At 42.1% G+C, this 18,615-nt stretch overlaps 1 protein-coding gene across 1 annotated transcript in view; it reads right to left on the bottom strand.

Annotated features, from left to right (window-relative positions):
* FAR2 (fatty acyl-CoA reductase 2) overlaps nt 1-18,615 on the bottom strand; it is a gene marked incomplete at its 5' end in the record, with an annotated part of 81,739 nt that overhangs the window by 1,456 nt on the left and 61,668 nt on the right. Inside the window, 5 exons of the mRNA XM_082493499.1 lie at nt 383-510; nt 2,347-2,476; nt 6,840-7,011; nt 10,922-10,989; nt 16,129-16,247. Coding sequence (XP_082349625.1) covers nt 383-510; nt 2,347-2,476; nt 6,840-7,011; nt 10,922-10,989; nt 16,129-16,247 — 617 coding nt within the window. The remainder of the gene's footprint in view (nt 1-382; nt 511-2,346; nt 2,477-6,839; nt 7,012-10,921; nt 10,990-16,128; nt 16,248-18,615) is intronic.

Below are 18,615 nucleotides of genomic sequence, written 5' to 3'. Positions count from 1 at the left end.
CAATGTCTTTGAATTGCTAAAAACTTTTAGGAGCTTCACAAAATCTAAATCTGACCCTTATTTTTCTATTGTAATTCTGAATGACCTAGATCATCTGCATTCATGTATTCCGTTTACGAATTGTAACTTCATTACTCAATCATCTGCTAGGAAGGCATAAAATCTAGCCCCTGATTGTTAGTGTCTCTTTTTGTTAGTGTTCTCTTTTTCTTCAGGATGGAAAGATAAAACACTGATAACCCTCTGCCTTAAGAAATAAGCTGTACTATGTTTATCTCCATATTATTCAACAACAATTACTGCAAAGTAAATAGAATAATTTTCCTCAAAAGCCACTCTAGGTAGCCAGGAGCTCTTGACCTTGTCACTGGGTATGACTTACTTTCGTAAGTGCTGCTTTGCTGCTGGAATGCCAGCCATGTCCTCATTTAGCAAGTACTTCTTAGCACCTAGGCAGTAGCTTTCAATGTATTCTGACCAGTGCAGCTGACGAACATCAAAGTTGTATAACTGGAATTTAAAGACAAAGAGCAGAAGTTAAATGCTAGAGTTCAAAACAAGTTTACTTCTTCACATCAATTCTTCATTGACCTCTGTTCCTGACAAGGCCCTTTCTCTGAAGTTCATAAAGCCACCAAGTTGCCAAGAAGAAAGGGGCACTAAGAGACTATATTTCACAGCTGTCAATTAGTGTCTTACCCAGCTGGGAATTTGGGTAAAGCAAACAGAAATTTAGTGCGAGCTGCCAGAAAATAAAAAGATAAGTTTGTCTTTCAGGTGGCAGTTTTTGCATGAATACATGTATTTTTTACACCCAGGCAAATGGATTCTTCTGAAAACCTCCATGCAGTTTTTAATGTGTCACTAGAATTATGTATAAATAAATGAATTGGACATTGAATCAACAGGTGCTTCTGCATCAGTAGTACTCTGTGCTGTGCTGCATTCTCTCTCAGCATCTAGATTGACAGAAGTCCAAGAAATGGGTTACTGTGGTGTTTGGCATCAAAAATTCTCATTGTAGAGACAATTACCCCAGACAATTTCAAATGCTGATGTTGGAAAAATTGTTAGCAAGCTCTCAGGTGGCTGCCTGTCTATTACACCAAAGAAAGGATTGTAAAGAGAAAGAGGTCAGCCTGTAGAGTTGTTTGTTTGTTTGTTTGTTTTTTTAATGAATGAGTGAAGTGAATGGCATTTCTTACTTACAGGGTCCTAAAAGGGAAGATACTCAGAAAAACACGTTCCTTTCACCCCCATGCCAATCCAGGCCATATGCTTTGCAGAAGAGCTTTGGTATCAGACCAGCAATAACTTGAGCAGAGAGGGGTTAGCCAAATATGCCCACTACAGAGGGTTAGCTACTGTGCAGGTCCCGGTGTGTCTGTTAAGATATGTACAGAGATCTGTGCTGCCCATAAACTACCTATCTTGAACACTGCTTACAATGTAGTGCATCTGACCAAGTTCTCATAAACAGCTTGGTAAGACTAAAACACTGTCTAGCTTCCACTGAAAACCTTGATGCTCCTTTTTTTCCTTTTTTTTTTTTTTTTTTTTTTTTTTTCCCCTCAGAACTGGCTCCTACTGTACCATTTAGGTTCCCTTTACATCTGCTGTAGTCACAGCAGTGCCACTGCCCTTAGAAGTTAGAATTTGCTGCATGCACTCCTCTGCAGACTAGGGAAGAATATTCTTGATGCTGCTACTGGGAGTCTTTGAGAATTTAATGATGTGAATGAGACCAGTTTGATGTGAATGTTGAAGTATCTCTGCAAGGAGATACTGACCAAAGGTGCATTCAAGCTTATCGCAAATCTACTCTTTGTATTCCTTCAGTCTTTAAGTTACAATCCCATTCTTAAGGAGTAGTATTTCAAACCTATAAAGACTAGAACAGAGCTTGACATCCTGCAAATTAATTGCTCTTTGGGGACTTAAATAGGACTTTTTTTCATGTTGTTCAGGATAAGACACTATGTGTTAACTAAATTTCCCCATGCAGCGCCCATTAAAACCCATGTGGATCAAAATGTCAAAATTGAAATTTCAAGTAATTTCTATCTAGATCACCCGCCACAGCTGTCATGTTAACTGGAAAGACTTTGGTGACTGACTGTCTCAGAAGAAAGAGCAATACACCTCAGGAGAAAACATTCTCCTATTATAAATGGAAGTTTCCTGATAAGTTATTTAATAAAAGAAGGAGAGAATAAATTATTTCAGGTTAATGTCAATTCCAGTCATCTAGGCAGATGTCATTCAAAAGCTCAACAATACACCAAAAATAAGTGCTGCAGATGAACATAACTGGAGATCAGCAACCCATATTAAGGACATACTTACCTTTTTGTCCTCTGTGTTAAGGTGACTCATTAACATATTCATATTATCTGAAGACCAGTCCCAGGACTGGGTGGAGAAATATTGCAGGAGCATCATAGACTTGTGCAGTCGATTGATAATCTTCATCATTCTGAAACACAGGAGAAGTGTCAGAGGTGGATAGGAAGTTTGACCTTATGCAAAATCTGTCAGTTTGCTCTGTAGGTGTTTTCACCAATCCAGATGAATAGGCATTGCAATTTCTGATGAGCACAGCACTGGTGCTCACCAGGCTGAGAACTTCACAGAATCACAGAATTTTCAGAGTTGGAAGGGACCTCTAGAGATCATCCAGTCCAACTCCCCTGCTAAAGCAGGATTGCCTAGAGCACATTACTCAGGACTGCATCCAGGCGGGTCTTGAAAATCTCCAGGGAAGGGGACTCTACAACCTCCCTGGGCAGCCTGTTCCAGTGCTCTGTCACCCTCACCGTAAAGAACTGTTTCCGTGTATTTGAACGGAACTTCCTGTGTTCTAACTTGTGCCCATTGCCCCTCGTCCTGTCACTGGGAACCAATGAAAAGAGCCTGGCTCCATCCTCCTTCAACCCACCCTTTAGATACTTGTATGCTCAGCAAGTCTAACTGCTCCGCCTGTGTCTTGAGCATACAGCTACTCAGCTTTTATTGTTGGCTGGAACATGGGTGCAAACATGCATTTCCCAGGGCAGGAATGATGCCTAACTCGCTGGCCAGAACTAAACTAGGGTTGGAGGCCATATCTACATTGTGTACCACGAGTGACGTGAAGAGCCCATCTGAACTAGTATGAACACAGCAGATTCCAAAACCACAAAGGTATATTGCTTGCCTCCCAAGCTGGATAATTCTCTTTCTACCACACAAATTCTATTCTGTTCTAAAGCCTGAGTTGGCTCCCAAAGCAAGACTCTGATTTTTGGAGTTAGCTCCAGTACATAGGTGACTGTATCTGCAGCACGGACAAGCTCTGAAGTCAATTGCTCAACTTTAGTTTTCAGATAATAGCATGATTTTTGTGCCTTTGGGCTTCTTTGATCTCTCTCTTAAAAAAAAATAAATTAAAAAAATATATATTGTTTTTCTCAAAGGCACTTCCTCTCCCCGTATAATATAGTGGCATTTTGGAGGGTTATTTTGTGTCCTTCCTTATACAGGAAGGGTCCAGCAGCATGCACTCCTGGTGGAAAACCTTGAAAATCATCCAGTACCTAAGGGTTTTTTTTTGTGTGTGTGCATGTATGTATAATTGAATGTCTTCCTGGCATGTGCTTGTCCTGGTAAAGATGAAAGCTGCTTCAGGGGCATTGCTGCTAAACAGGGACTTTGGAAATGTAGGTTCAGGTCTCTCGTGTGTCTTGGCCTTTTTTTATTATTAATTTTTTTATATATAAAAGGACAGTAAAGCTGTCCTACCTCACAGGATTATTTTACAGTTGTCCCAATGGTCATGAGTACAAAAGGCCTCTGGGAGGCAGTTGTTTTAAAGTACGGTGTAGAGTGCTCGGTCAATTTTGAGAGAACACCACGTTCTCTCAGACTGGATAAGGGCACAAGAAAGCATTAAAAGGCTGATTTCTGTGGAAAACAGAGCTGTTTTCATGAGAAATTTTGAGCTGCCCAGAGGGTAACACTGTTGCCGTGACAAATAAAAAGCAGCAGTCTGGGAAAGAATGGTGCCAGGCTGGCCTCTCCATGTGCAGATGTGACTGCCACAACGATAAGCACTAAGCACAGCAGGAAAAGACACAATGAGCACATCAATTCAGAGGAGAACTGCACAGCTTACCCAAAGCAAATTGAAAGAGTGCTAAAACCTTACATAGGCACTCCTACTCAGAATTAAAGTGGCTTTCATTTTAGAAGCAAAGCAAACCATCAGATTAAAGGAACGCTCATTCTGAACAATTATGTGCACATTGACTGAATGCAGTTTATCTAAACTACTTTGAAATTACTTCAGATTAATCTTCCCGATTGTGCCTGTGTAGGCACTTTGGAGAAAAGCTTTGTGAATATTTTAATACCTTTTAGGAATTTGGGAAAGGAAGTATATGGCTAGATCGCAAGGATCTGCAGTTGCCCCTCAAACTGGCCCCCCAAAAGCCATCAATATTTTTAAAGTGTTTAGGGTTAATGGAATGCATCGGGAAAAAATGGTAACAGAATCAATTATGTGTCCCTACTTATGTTTTGAAAGTAGGCTGTCCAGCTGGCCTCCTGTCAATGTGGGCAGAATAAGTTCTGACTGTAGATCTAACCCAAAGCAACATATCCGAGTGGCTAGAAGCAAGGGTAAAAAAGAGAAATTAAGCATCTAAAGAGGTATGTATGAAAACTGTGTTTCATGCTAACTGATTGAGCTAAAATGTTGTGAACACATTCAAATTATTTACTAATGTGAATGAAGGAATGGTCCACCAAAAAACATCAACCAAGTAGAAACATGCTTTTCTGCAGCCTCTGAGAGGCTATGGCAAAGATTTCTTATAGAAAATCTCATTGTCCCCTGTGAAGGGACTCAGAGGAAAAAATCAAGGATTAGCTGTCACTTGATAGCCTTATTAGTTACACTTCAGAAATGTGGCTTGTCTTCCAGAAAACTGTTTACAGCAATGATTTCTTTACTTGATCCTATACTGAGCCTTGCATGAATAGATTCTCAGGTGCAATAGATTGCTCCAAGAGACTAGCAATGATATAAACCACATTATTTTCTAAGTCAAGGATAGATATGCAGTAATAACATTAAGACATTTAGGGCAGTTTTGCTAGACATCTGGCAATTTATGTGAAATGAGCTAACATTTAAAAGCAAGCTTTTCAGGAGAGGCAGTATACACAAGTCTAAAGCTAAAGGAGATGACTCTTGTACCTACCCTTTGGTAGATGGGGTACTGTGAGTGATAACTACACGAGGAACTCCAACTGAGTTCCCCCCAAGTTTCTCTTTTCTGCTTGCAAATCTGGGATAGGGTCATGAAAGGAATTCAAGAAACTGCCATGAAGATGGCTTGTACTTCAGTAGATGGGAGTGACGAGTGGGAAGATAGTTAAGCCTTGGTGCTCTGGTTTGAAGCAGAGGGAAAAATTAAAGGGAAACATTAAAGCAGGTTCAGTGACACATTCAACTTTTTTAATTTGAATGTGGTTTACTGCCCTTAGAGGATAAAGGCCTGCTATTTCGGTAGCTGTGAAAAAAAAACAATGAATGAGATGCTACTATGCTTTCTACCACATTGTGGCAGTACCTGGATTAGCTTACGTGGCAAGTAAAAAGAAAAGGGGAATTATATTTTAAAAGAAAAAAAAAGGACTCATGAACACACAAGTTCATTGCTTTGCTGTGTTTGATCAGGTCACAAATCTGAAAGTTCAGATGAAAAGATCTTTCTCAGCATGAGTTCATGCTGAGCTCTGATTGAAATTTAAGTACAGTTTTGCGGCCAATGTCCATTGGCTACCTATGCCAATCAACATTATGAAAAGAAATGTCAATTGTAATGGTAATGCCAAGATCTTACTGCTGCCTGTTTTAACAGAGTTTGGAGATTTCAGGCTATTCTTGCTCATATTCAGTTAACCTCTATTTCTAGGTTAACCTCTATTCTCGCCTCCTGGATAACTGGAAGTCTCTTTATGGACCAATATGCCTCTGTAGCAGAATGTCTGAGAGAAATCGGAGCAATACATCAGCCAGGGATGTCCCTGCAAACAGCTGAAGCCAGCTTTCTAACAAGCAGAGAAGCACAGAGCAGCTGACATGGAACACAGTGCTGGCATACTGCTCTTGTGTTGCACAATAAATTCTCCTCCCGGGTGGCAGGGAGTAAAGGAGGATGTTGGCTCAGTTATGTTATTTACACCAGGATTCCTTCCACACGGGACACGGGTGCCTGTGTTCCTCCTAGCCATGAAACTACCAATGCTCAAATACCAATTGTAATGGTAAACCGTCCTCGTAATTACAATTCAGAATTTATTCATACCCAGAAACAACTGCTTCCTAAATTTCAGGGCCATTGCTGGCAACTGCTAATTACACATCTGGTTTATGGGAAAAAAAAAAATAGAATGTTCTAAACCTTGCCAGTCTCAAGTCCTTAAGCAAGCTTGAGTCTTTACTCATGACAAATAGAAGCAATCACATCAGAAAAGTTGCAATGGTGGAAATCTTGCTGTACAGAGGACAACATAAGTAGCATTCCTCTCCTGCTGCCTTGGGAACATCTGAAGCTTGTAAAGCTGAATTTAAAACATGTGCTGTCCCCCAGGTACTGGAAATGGTGGGAGCCCTAGGCTATGCTTCACTACAGTCCTCTGGTTCCTCTTCTTTTTGAGCAATCTCAAGACAAGGAAATGGGAAGACGATCAGGGACTCCCGGCTGAGGCAGCCAGTTCTCAGAACTTGTTAGAGATCTGCTCTCCATAACAGTGGCAGGTGTGCAGAAGGCTGAAGGCATGTGGTCTCTTACCTGGGTTTTCTCCCCGTGAGCCTCATGTACAGGTCATAGAGTATGGCCGGCGCCTTGTGACTGACAGTTATCCAGTACTGGTTTATCAAGTAGTTGGACGTCAAGTGAGCGTTGGGTGTTCGGAAGGCCTGCTCCAGCGGGTTCCTTTTGAACGTGGACATGACGTACTGCTCTGTAAGGGAACAGGCATTTTACTTAAAACCAGGCACTTAATTTCAGTTGAGTTGGGCACAACCATACCAACATGCTGCAGTAAAGCCCAAGTTATGGTGCTTAACACATTCTGCAAACTATGGCACTAGGGCTTGGACAGAATCATCTCATGGTCCCTTCTGGCATTAAAATTGATGACTCCATCTATTGCTTATTTGAAACACAATCTGACTCTAGACTTAATAGCAGCAGACAACCTTCCTTAGAAAACACCAAAATGTAATGGAGGAAAACTAGGCAGCTGTAGCCTGAAATGCTTCAAACCAAGGAACTGTAGTTCTGCTGTCAGCTGCAGTAGATGTAGAAGAAATTGCTAAGTGTTAACATATCTGCAGATCACTGAAAGCAAACTTTGATCTGCTAGCATAAAACAAAAATTACATTTCTAATTTCTAATCAAATTTTCAAAAGGACTGATGTCAATATTAGTCTCAGACAGGGACAGATTGCTTACACATGTAGGGGGCTGCTTCTAGAAAGACTTCATTATATCCTTTCAAACCACATCTGACCCACACCACCAAATACCTCAAGCCTGTTTTCAGAGGAGCTCTGGATGCAGTAAAGCACACATTTTTGGAATAGGAGGGAGAATAACAAGAAAGTAAGAAAAAATCCCAAGACATAGCATTATTTGGAAAAGAAATAAAGCATTTAAGGTTCCTTTTCACACAAGAGGTTTGTCTGTATTTGGACATCTGTAGAATAAACTGGTTTGCAATAGACATTTAGGCTCTTAAGTAGACGTATAATTTTCAAATAATTCTCTAGACCTCTTTCTCCTCCCTCCCTCCAAGCTCATCACCTTTGTACTCAAAATGCCCCATCTCAGTCAATTCTGTTCCCTACCCAGGGGACCATCCTCAGCCCACTCCAGTCTCAATTTCTGTATTTGATCTTTCTCTCCTTTCCTCCTCTCCTCCCAAAAAATCCCTACTCTGTTGTGGTCCTACAGCTAGTCCTGGTGTCTCCCAAACCAGATAGCCCAGGTCCTGCCCTCTGCAAAACCCATGTTTGATTTGCACTAAAATGCTCAGTCCCAAGCCAGATGACTCTCATTCCCTACCCTTGTTTCTCATCAGCTTCCAGTCTTACTCTCACAACGCTCCACCTTGATAACTACTTAACAGACCCTGTGCCAATCCAGCCTCCCCAGACTCCTTGAACAGACTCTTTTTCCCTCTGCTGATCCTGTGTCTCCTGTATGTTTGCATCAAACAGCTCCTTTCATGTTGGGGAAAAAGAAAAATTCTGAAAAAGCTGAAAAAAACAGTTGAGGTAGAGACCTGGCCTCAAGAATTTCAGTGTGAAAGGTGAAGGTTAGCAGAGCTAAACACAGTTGGAAAAGAGAAGGTAACAACTTGAGTAGCAGATGCTGCCCCATTGCAAAGGAAGGAACTGGTGGGTAAAGTTCAGTCCTGTGCAGGGGCTGGACTACTCAGTGGTAGCTCTTATTTAAGAGACATCATGGCTCTGAAAGGCCTGTTGGAAGTGCATGACATGAGAGTGGCTGCCTAGAAGCCAAATAACAGTGAGTAGACAGAGAAAGTAATATGAATGGGTTAAGAAAGTCTGTCATATATATAAAGAAGATTTTCGAATTGTGTGTATTTACCAAAACCAAGTTGGTAGAAGACTGTATTAAGACTTCAAACTGGATGGCTGCAGTCGTAACATCCTAATGCAATAAACTTTCCCAAACTCATTTCTGAAACCATGCAACATCTTTAAGGGCAAAATTTTGCTCTTTGATACTCCATCCTAATTCATGAATCTATACCCAATACCCTTCTGCAGCCTGCTGCTGTCATGAAAACTGTGGATACAACATGTGGCAGAAAGAACTCCACAGCGTCACCCAAGGAGAAAATTTTGCCTTCAGTCCCATCGTGCAGCTGAACTGCTTATGCAAGCTTCTGCTGCACTCAGATGATTTCGTTGCTAAATCCACAGTTATGAGCAAGGTAACAGAATAAGATCAGTTACAGTGCACTGCTGTTTTCATCAGTAAAATTACACTGAGAATGGGTTAAGAAAGGCAAACCTCAGGTAGTGGTGTTATGGTGGCTGTTGCCTAAAGTAGCAGCCTGTGAAGAGCTTTGCATTTACTCCAGTGAAAATGCCACAGAAGATCTGACTTTACACATTGGGAAGATCGGCTACATTTTCCAACACTTATCTACAAAGCCTCACCTCTTCTCTCAGACTGTGACAAACCACATCACTAGATCTCTCATTAAAAAAACGTCAGAAACTTGGTTTGATTTTCTTACTGCTCAGCCAATTGCTGAAACCTCTTCACTGCTAGATCATAGAATGGTTGGAGTTGGAAAGGACCTTAAAGATCATCTAGTTCCAACACCCTTGCCATGGGCAGGGACACCTTTCATTAGACCAGATTGCTCAAAGCACCATCTAGTCTGGCCTTGAACACCTCCAGGGATGGGGCAACCACAACTTGTCCAGGCAACCTGTTCCAGTGTCTCACCACTCTCAGAGTAAAGAATTTCTTCCTAATGTCTCATCTAAATCTACGCTGTTCCAGTTTAAAACCATTACCCCTCATCCTATCACTACGCTCCCTGATAAAGAGTCCCTCCCTGTCTTTCCTGCAGGCCCCCTCTAGGCACTGGAAGGCCCCAATAAGGTGTCCCTGGAGCCTTCTCTTCTCCAGGCTGAACAACACCAACTCTCTCAGCCTGTCTTCACAGGAGAGGTGCTCCACCCCTTGGATCATCTTCGTGGCCTGCTCTGGATTCGCTCCGACAGGTCCGTGTCCTTCTTGTACTGGGGGTCCCAGAGCTGAACACAGTAATGCAGGTGGGGTCTCACCAGAGCAGAGTAGACCAGGAGAATCACCCCCCTCAACCTGCTCACTTGATCAAATGTCATGGTAAGACATTAGGATTTTCAGACAAGCCTTGTTCTGAAAATGCAATTATGGGCTGATTCTTTACAGTTTGCCAATTAAATAATGCAAAGACAAGTGAAAAGCAAAGGCTGAGAGATGAAACACCACAGTAGTGATTTGCCAGCATCCTGTATTTAAATCACAAAGATATGAATTAATGTGTAACAGAAAGTGAATCAGGCCCTGTACTTCTGTCTATGAATGTACTGACTGTATGTATTATTTCTGCTGCTTGGCTTCAGCATGAGTTTTCCACTGCAAGTGTGTCAGGATTTGTCTCCCTTTCTTTCACCCCTGCCTTGGAAACACATCCACTTGAAGAAAAGTCAGCCATGAAAATAACTTGAAGTTTTCCACTCACAAAATTCATGACTAAACGGCAAACTGTTCTTGAAGCACACCTGACATTTCAAGGTTTGCCTTCTCATCTACACCAGTTATTTCTGTTTACAATTTTCTTCAGAGAAAGAGGACGAAAGGCTACTCTACTTCCATAATACACTAATTTTCATTCACTTTCAAGGCTCTCCAAGTGCTTTCAAAGCACAAAAAAAAAAAAAAAACAACACCAAAACCCCCAAACCCAGAAAAGCTTCTCATTCAGAAAAGAAAGATGCCTTGTGTACAGTTACGCAGAGCATCTTCTCATAGAACAAAGTAAACGACTGGTTCTCTATTCCTTTTCCCACCATTTTAATACCTCAGTGCAGCAAAGTGCATACTTTGCTGGGTTGTGATTACGCCCACAATGAAAACTGAATAAATGCTTTCCTGAGCTGAATGCCCAATACCAGGAGCTTTTGCTCACAGGACCCTCACCGACTGCAGTTGGGCCTCCCACACGCAGTTTGAATGGCAGATGCTGAATGCCACCTAAATATAGGAAACCACCTTTTCAAAGCCTGGCTGAGGAATGCTATTGATGTTTGACATGTTCTAGGTTTAAATTAAACCTTACCCATTTCTCCCCAGAAGAAAGGGTTGATTCCACCTGTTGTGCAGTTGTATACCAACAGGTTTTTTGGTCTGGAAAAGAGAAAGAAGCATTATTTTAAGGTGTGAAGAAAAGCACGCAAAACTTTATTAATGGAACATTAAAGCTAACAGCCCAAGAAATAGTAACATCAGCTCATAAAAAAAGTGCAGAAGAGGTCATTTTTCATAAATACAAAAATATATTACAAACCCATGAATTTTTTAGTAAGTTTCAGTCAGATTCTGGAAAGCATATGAAGTTAATAAATATAGATGGGGTTAAAATCACCTATATATCATGTATCAAAAACTATAAAAACAATAAGGAATGCATGCATACTGACAAATTTCTGATTTACTTTTTCTAATAGTTTCTCTTAGTATACTGTAAATAATTGGACAATGCCAACCTCAGGGACACATGTATTTTGCAATCATTTACTTAATCAATATGATTTGTCTTACTTTTAAACCCCATTTGTCAATCCATTTCAACAAAATTCTCATTTTACTATCAAATACATCTTGGTTGTTATTTGCTTGTGGAACTAAACATAGATCATACTGGTTTTATTTCTTCCTTTGATACAAGGCAAGGATTAGTCAAAACAGCTTTTTTGATCTAAGCCTGCCTTGCCAAGGGTGCAAGCAATGCCATCAAGATAGCATTTTTCTTACTCTGCATTAGCAACTGAAGCCATCTAACAAAACGCTGAAAGAGGTGAGACCTGGCCTCAAACAGGAGATAGCAGCTTGGCTGAAGGATACTGCATCTCAGTGCTCCTAGGGTGCCTGTGGCGCTCAGAGCCTTTCTCCACTGGAGGAGGCTGCCTACAAGAACTTTTCTTTTCAAAACTCCTGTGACTGAAGAGACCAGGAGGTAGAACCCCTAAACCTGGGATAGCAAATCTCGCACAGTAATACTTGAAAACTTCATTTGGATACTGCACAGTTTTAATGGTGCTTTTTTTAATAACACTTTGAAATCATGGTACTTGACTGTACATTATTATCATTATTAATAATCCCTAGCAGACTGCTAGGGATCCTTAGGACTAATAGACATGTATCAAGCTCCAAATCCATGATCTCCTGTAACTCTTAATTACTGAGTAGAAGCCTGATAGAGTGTTAAAACAAAAGTGGACAGTAGTGCTTAATGTGGGGAAACTTGGCATTATGGAAATCAATACAGCAACTCACCAAGGACTAAATCTGTAATATGTGCCCATATAGAAAACTCCTCCTAGTGCTGAGCCATGTACACAACCTGTTGCAAAGTGCACTGAAGTTACAGCACAGTACTCCACAGACCCATTAAACACCAATGAAGAGGATTTCTCCATTTTCCCAGCTACTAATGAAGAGTCTCTCCCTGTTGATTTTTTTTCCATTCTCCACCCTCCAGCTGAGTTGGCGACCATGGTAGAGTGTAGAGCTTTTACGCTATGTAATGAAGATTGCAATTCTCTGCTAAGTTTTAGAATCTAATTTCCCTCAGTGATGTCACCTGCCCTGAAGGATACTGACTTTCTAATTAGATGATTTGGAAAAAAAAAAAAAAAGAAAAAAATTAAGCCATACGTGCTATTCTTCAAGACAGCACCTAAACCTGAAACTGTCTCAGAGAAATTAAATTTATAGAAGGCTCAGGCTCCTGTTCCTAGTTTTTGGCTTATAGATTGCAAACCTTGGGGTTGTGCCCACCTATACAAAGCTTTAAATCAAGTTCTGCAATTGCTCCTTTAGGCTAATAACAATTTGTGTGGGAACCAGATTAAAAGCATGTATCTTTCACCAATTAAAAATCAGAAAAAATGGCACTTCTCCTACCATGGCCAGAGGCAGGAAGGTATCTACCTGCGTGCTGATATACTGCTCATCAGCACTTGTTCATGTCCTCTTTCAGCTTTATGGACAGGCCATAGCTCTCCTCATCTGTGTGTGTGTGTGTAAGGGGAAGCCATATTTATTTTTCCCAGACTGTGCTGCTTTGTCTATTGCTGATGCAGGGGGACAAGATCATGGAATCACGGAATTTTCAGAGTTGGAAGGGACCTCTAGAGATCATCCAGTCCAACTCCCCTGCTAAAGCAGGATTGCCTAGAGCACATTACTCAGGACTGCACATTACTCAGGACTGCATACAATCTCCAGAGAAGGGGACTCCACAACCTCCCTGGGCAGCCTGTGCCAGTGCTCTGTCACCTTCACCGTAAAGAAGTGTTTCCGTGTATTTGAACGGAACTTCCTGTGTTCTAACTTGTGCCCATTACCCCTCGTCCTGTCACTGGGAACCATTGAAAAGGGCCTGGCTCCATCTTCCTTCAACCCACCCTTTAGATACTTGTATGCCATAATAAGGTCTCCCCTCAGCCTTCTCTTCTCCAGGCTAAAGAGCCCCAGATCTCTCAGCCTTTCCTCATAAGGCAGATGCTCCAAGCCCTCAATCATCTTAGTTGCCCTTTGCTGGACTCGCTCCAGCAGTTCCCTGTCCCTCTTGAACTGGGGAGCCCAAAACTGGACACAGTATTCCAGTTGTGGCCTCACCAGTGCAGAGTAGAGGGGGAGAATGACCTCCTTCGACCTACTGGCCACACTCTTCCCTATGCAGCCCAGGATTCCATTGGCCTTTTTGGCAACAAGGGCACATTGCTGGGCCATGGATAATTTACTGTCTACTAGGACCCCCAGATCCTTCTCCTCAGAACTACTTCCCAGCAGGTCCACCCCTAACCTATACTGGTGCTTTGCATTCTTCCTCCCCAGGTGCAGGACCTTGCACTTGCTTTTGTTGAACCTCATTAGGTTCTTCTCTGCCCAGCTCTCCAGCCTGTCCAGGTCACGCTGGATGGCAGCACGGCCTTCTGGGGTGTCAGCCACCCCACCCAGTTTGGTATCATCAGCAAATTTGCTGAGGATACACTCTGTCCCCTCATCCAGGTCATTAATGAATATATTAAACAAAACTGGACCGAGTATTGACCCCTGGAGGACACCACTGGTTACAGGCCTCCAACTAGACTCTGTGCCGCTGATCACAACCCTCTGAGTTCTGTCCCGCAGCCAACTCTCAATCCACCTCACTGTCACCTCATCTAGCCCATACTTCCTCAGCTTCCTAATGAGGATGTTATGGGAGACAGTGTCAAAAGCCTTGCTAAAGTCAAGGTAGATGACACCTACGGCTCTCCCCTCATCCAGCCAACCAGTTATAACATCATAGAAAGCTATCAGATTGGTCCAGCATGACCACTCCCAATAACTTCCTGTTCCTCAATGTGTTTGGAGAGGACATTCAGAATGGGTCGCTCCGTTACTTTCCCAGGGACAGAGGTGAGACTAACTGGTCTGTAGTTCCCTGGGTCCTCCTTCTTGCCTTTTCTGAAGATCGGAGTGATGTCAGCCTTCCTCCAGTCCTCAGGCACTTCTCCTGTTCTCCATGACCATTCAAAGACGATGGAGAGTGGTCCAGCAATAACATCCTCCAGCTCTCTCAGCACTCGCGGGTGCACGCCATCAGGGCCCATGGACTTATGAATGTCCAGCTTGGCCAAGTGGTCTCTGACACAGTCCTCCTCAACTGAGGGAAAATCTTCCTCTCTCCAGACCTTCCCCTTTGCCTTCAGAGTATGGGATTCATGAGGGACAGCTTTAGCAGCGAAGACCGAAGAAAAGAAGGCATTCAGTAACTCTGCCTTCTCTGTGTCATCCACACTAGGGCACCTGTCTCATTCACCAGTGGGCCCACATTTTCCCTAGTCTTCCTTTTTCTATTGATATACTCAAAGAATCTCTTCTTATTGTCTTTAACTGCACTGGCTAAGCTGAGTTCTGATTGAGCTTTGGCCCTTCTAATTTTCCCCCTTCCCTGGAGATTTTCAAGACCCGCCTGGATGCAGTCCTGAGTAATGTGCTCTAGGCAATCCTGCTTTAGCAGGGGAGTTGGAGTAGATGATCTCTAGAGGTCCCTTCCAACTCTGGTAATTCTGTGATTCTGTGATAGCTTTGTTGTATCTTGATAGTCCTCATAAGTTGCCAAGCCCCTTTTCCAGAGAATGTAAGCTTTCCTTTTTTTCCTGAGGTCCAGCCAAAGTTCTCTATTTAGCCAGGCTGGTCTTCTTCCCCATCTGCTCGTTTTTGGAGACAAGGGGATGGCCTTCTCATGCACTTTTAAGAGCACCTGCTTGAAGTATGCTCAGCCTTCCTGGGCACCTTTGCTCTTCAAAACTGCCTCCCAAGGGACACTCTCAACCATGCTCCTAAACAGGCTAAAGTCTGCCCTTCGGAAGTCCAAGGTGGCAGTTTTGCTGGCTCCCCGCCTTACTTCATCAAGAATTGAAAATTCTATCTTATCATGATCACTCTGCCCAAGGCAACCCCCTTGATGAGAAAGATAAATGATGAGAAAAATAAATCAAAAGAGCTGGTGAGCTGCCTTTTAAGATCCTTTTAGGATCCCTGCATTTAGGTTACCGTATGCAGCTTTTCTCTACCCTCAGTTCAGAGGGCTTACTCTGTCTTTCAAAGTAAAATATTGCTGCCTTTTATTTGCCTGGTATTGATTTCTCAGCATTGCATAAACCTCCAGAATAATTCATGTGGTTTACTCTGTAGAACTTCCTAACTAATGATTAAAGATCGGAGCCAGAGGTTCACAGAAGATCTTGAAACCTTAGTGTCACTTATACATACCCTTCTCAAAAACACAAAGAATGGCTTTTCTTAGATCTTCTTCTCTATCATGTAAGCCCATAATATATTTATACAGTGCTGTGTTTTCCAAGGAAAACACAAAGAGCGTTTTCACCAAGAAAACTCTAGAAGCCACTTGAAAAGCAACTCAGTGTAGCTGCCTGAGCAAGGAGGCCCAAAAAACAGCTGCTGTGAAGCTGCGGTAAAGCTCAGACTTCAGAAAAGTGACTTCTGAGAGAGAGAGGCTTGTCAGCTGAGCTTACTCTGTACTGAGAAACAGGTCCCACCTGCAGCTTTAGAGATTTCCTAACTAAAGCCTGCCTTCATTGCTTCTGCTACACTCTTAGACCTTGCCAAGCAGGAGAAGAAAACATGAACCAGAAAATGAATCAACAAGGTTCTTGCACAGGTTTTAAATTAGCTTCTAGCTCCCTTTAAAATCCTGGTGCAGGCAGTAAGCACCAAAGTCCATCAGAAAGAGGAGTGCCTTCCCACCTGTGCACAGCAGTGTACCACCCAGCTGCAAGGGTGAGGTTGATGGCGACGTCTACTGGAATCATATCTGCCACCGCTTCGTTGTTGGCGATGACGGTTCGCAGAATCCCTTTGCCTGCCTGTGGGACAAAGGAAAAGAGACACTGACAGTAACACCATGGTACAATTTCATCGGCTTGGCGCGAGGACAGACCGTCATGTTGGCACTTTTCAAACCTGGCACCTGCTGCAGAAGATTATTTGGTTTCTGTGAAAACAAAGATGGACCTCATGTGGATCCCACTATTCTGCATTTGTAGAGGAAGTCTAAAACATGGTATTGTCTGTGCTGAGTGTAACAAGAAAAGCTGTGACTCTTAGTTAAACTGAAAGAAATACCTTAGGAACTAGATATATTTGAATTTACTGTAGTAAAATTCCCAGTGATACCTGAAGTTACATTTTCTTAAGCAACCCATGCAGAGAGAGGTCTGAGTGTCCCTCAAAGAAAATAGTTACTTTGGAAATGACACCAACAGGCTTTTTGAAAAGTTTACCCCCTTTCCTTTCGATGTATTCACACCCTCCTCTTTTCCAAAGCTGTGTCTGTTAAGCACAGAGATACAGTCAAGACATGGCCCCTGCCTTGAAGAACTCTCCACCCAATAAAAATTGGGAAATGAATGAGTGAAAATATGAAGTAATTTCAACCAAAGAGAAGAAGTAGGCAAGAAGAGAAGATTTTCATTTGTCAGGGGATCAGGCTCCCCAAAATACATATATTTAACCTGAATGCTTAACACAGGATTTCTCTGATGACCAATTATTCTTTGGAGGTTCCACAGGAGACGCATGGCAACAGATGGCAACAACATGGCAGACTGAATCACAGAGGACAATATAGAAACGTGGAGGTGAAATAGGGTGAAGGAACTTCACCTAGTGCGTCAGGTATGAGGGCTGAACAGAGCAAATATGACACCACTACTGCCCCCACCCCCCCAAGCAGAGTGAAAGTTGCAATCAAGTTATCTAGCATGTGGGGAAAAAAATTACAATGAATTTGAGATTGATGTAGAAGCTGAGGACCAGTGAAAGAGCTGGAAGAATAAAAGTGCTAGCGAAGCAAAGAAGTAAAAAATCTCTCATAATTTAGATCCATATAAAATCAGAGGGAGGGACTGAGTGAAGGGGCAAAGGAATATGCTCTACAGATCCATGAATATTTAAAAGTCAGAGCAAAGAAAATGTTACAGCATTTTTTTTTCTTCTAAACTGAGACTCCCATTTCATGATGGAATAGCTCTCCAGCTGTGAAAGATGAAGTTTTACTCCAGCAACTAGACAGGAAGTGCCTAGTTGTGCAAAACCACTTGCCTGAAGTCTGGGGAGATGAAAAAAAGCATTTAAGATTTGATATTAACTTGTAAAGCACATGCCATTGTTTACTGGTCATTGGTGTATTTTAAGAGACACCACATCCCATTTGGGAGGTTTTTATCTGGGTTATTTTGTTCTCTTTCTCTTCCCCCTCCTTTCCCCTTCTGTAATCAGATGGTTTTGTTACATTTCACAGCTTGCAAGTAAGGCAATACTACTTATGACTGATTTAATTTTCATGAACTAAGACTTCTGAGTGGTCTCATCTCATCCTTGTTGCAGCTGGCAGAGGGATCATAGGCAGACAGATTGAGAGGCAACCATGTAAGCTTCCCCACATGACTCCAAACATCCTCCTCAAACCCACGGCATGCACTTAAACTCCGCTGCCCTACAATGAACTGCAGTTATGCTTAGACATTAAAACTTTAACTTGCAAAATCACTATGATATTTTGTCCTTACTACTAATTTTTCAAAGGAAAAAAAGCAAAAAGAACCAAAATAGCCAATCAACCTCAGCTATGAATTTTCCACTGCTGTGAATCCATGCCCACTAGAGACCACTGTATGATCAACTATCACATTTTCACAGGTACACTAAAGACCTTTTTGCGGTCTTCAAAACTAGGAAGTTTGATGGACATGCTGCCTGTATTCAGAGCAGCATGTGACAGTCATATACACGGATGAATTAGATATTTTATGTATTCTGTATTCAATAAAGACTTCAGGTTTAAGTGCTTTAAGTTACTTTTTACATTGGAAATGGTTTGGTACTTCTTTATCAGGTATGGCTTAATTTCTATTTGTAGTTGCTGAATTTCTTCTCTTTAGCAAAACAGAAGCTACTTTAGCTGAAGCCTCCAAAACTATTTGTCAGTCTGACATTCCTGGACAGCCTCCCAGCAGAAGTGCTTTGGGGCTAGTCACTATCCAGAACATGAATTAAAGCATGGTTCTGCCCTACAGCTTCACTGCCTCACAGGGAAGAAAGTCTTTACATGTAATACAGAACAGTAAGACAAAATGCCTCAATTACAGTCCAGCAGAAATGTAATTAATTTAATTTTGTTTTTCAGTCAACAAACAAAGCTTCTCCCCACAGCACCTGGAGCAACTGTACGCG

The sequence above is a fragment of the Vanellus vanellus genome (genome assembly GCF_965231255.1).
Source record: "Vanellus vanellus genome assembly, chromosome: 1".
NCBI lineage: Eukaryota > Metazoa > Chordata > Aves > Charadriiformes > Charadriidae > Vanellus > Vanellus vanellus.
Note: the sequence above shows the minus strand (reverse complement) of the source record. Positions and strands in the feature narration are given on the sequence as shown.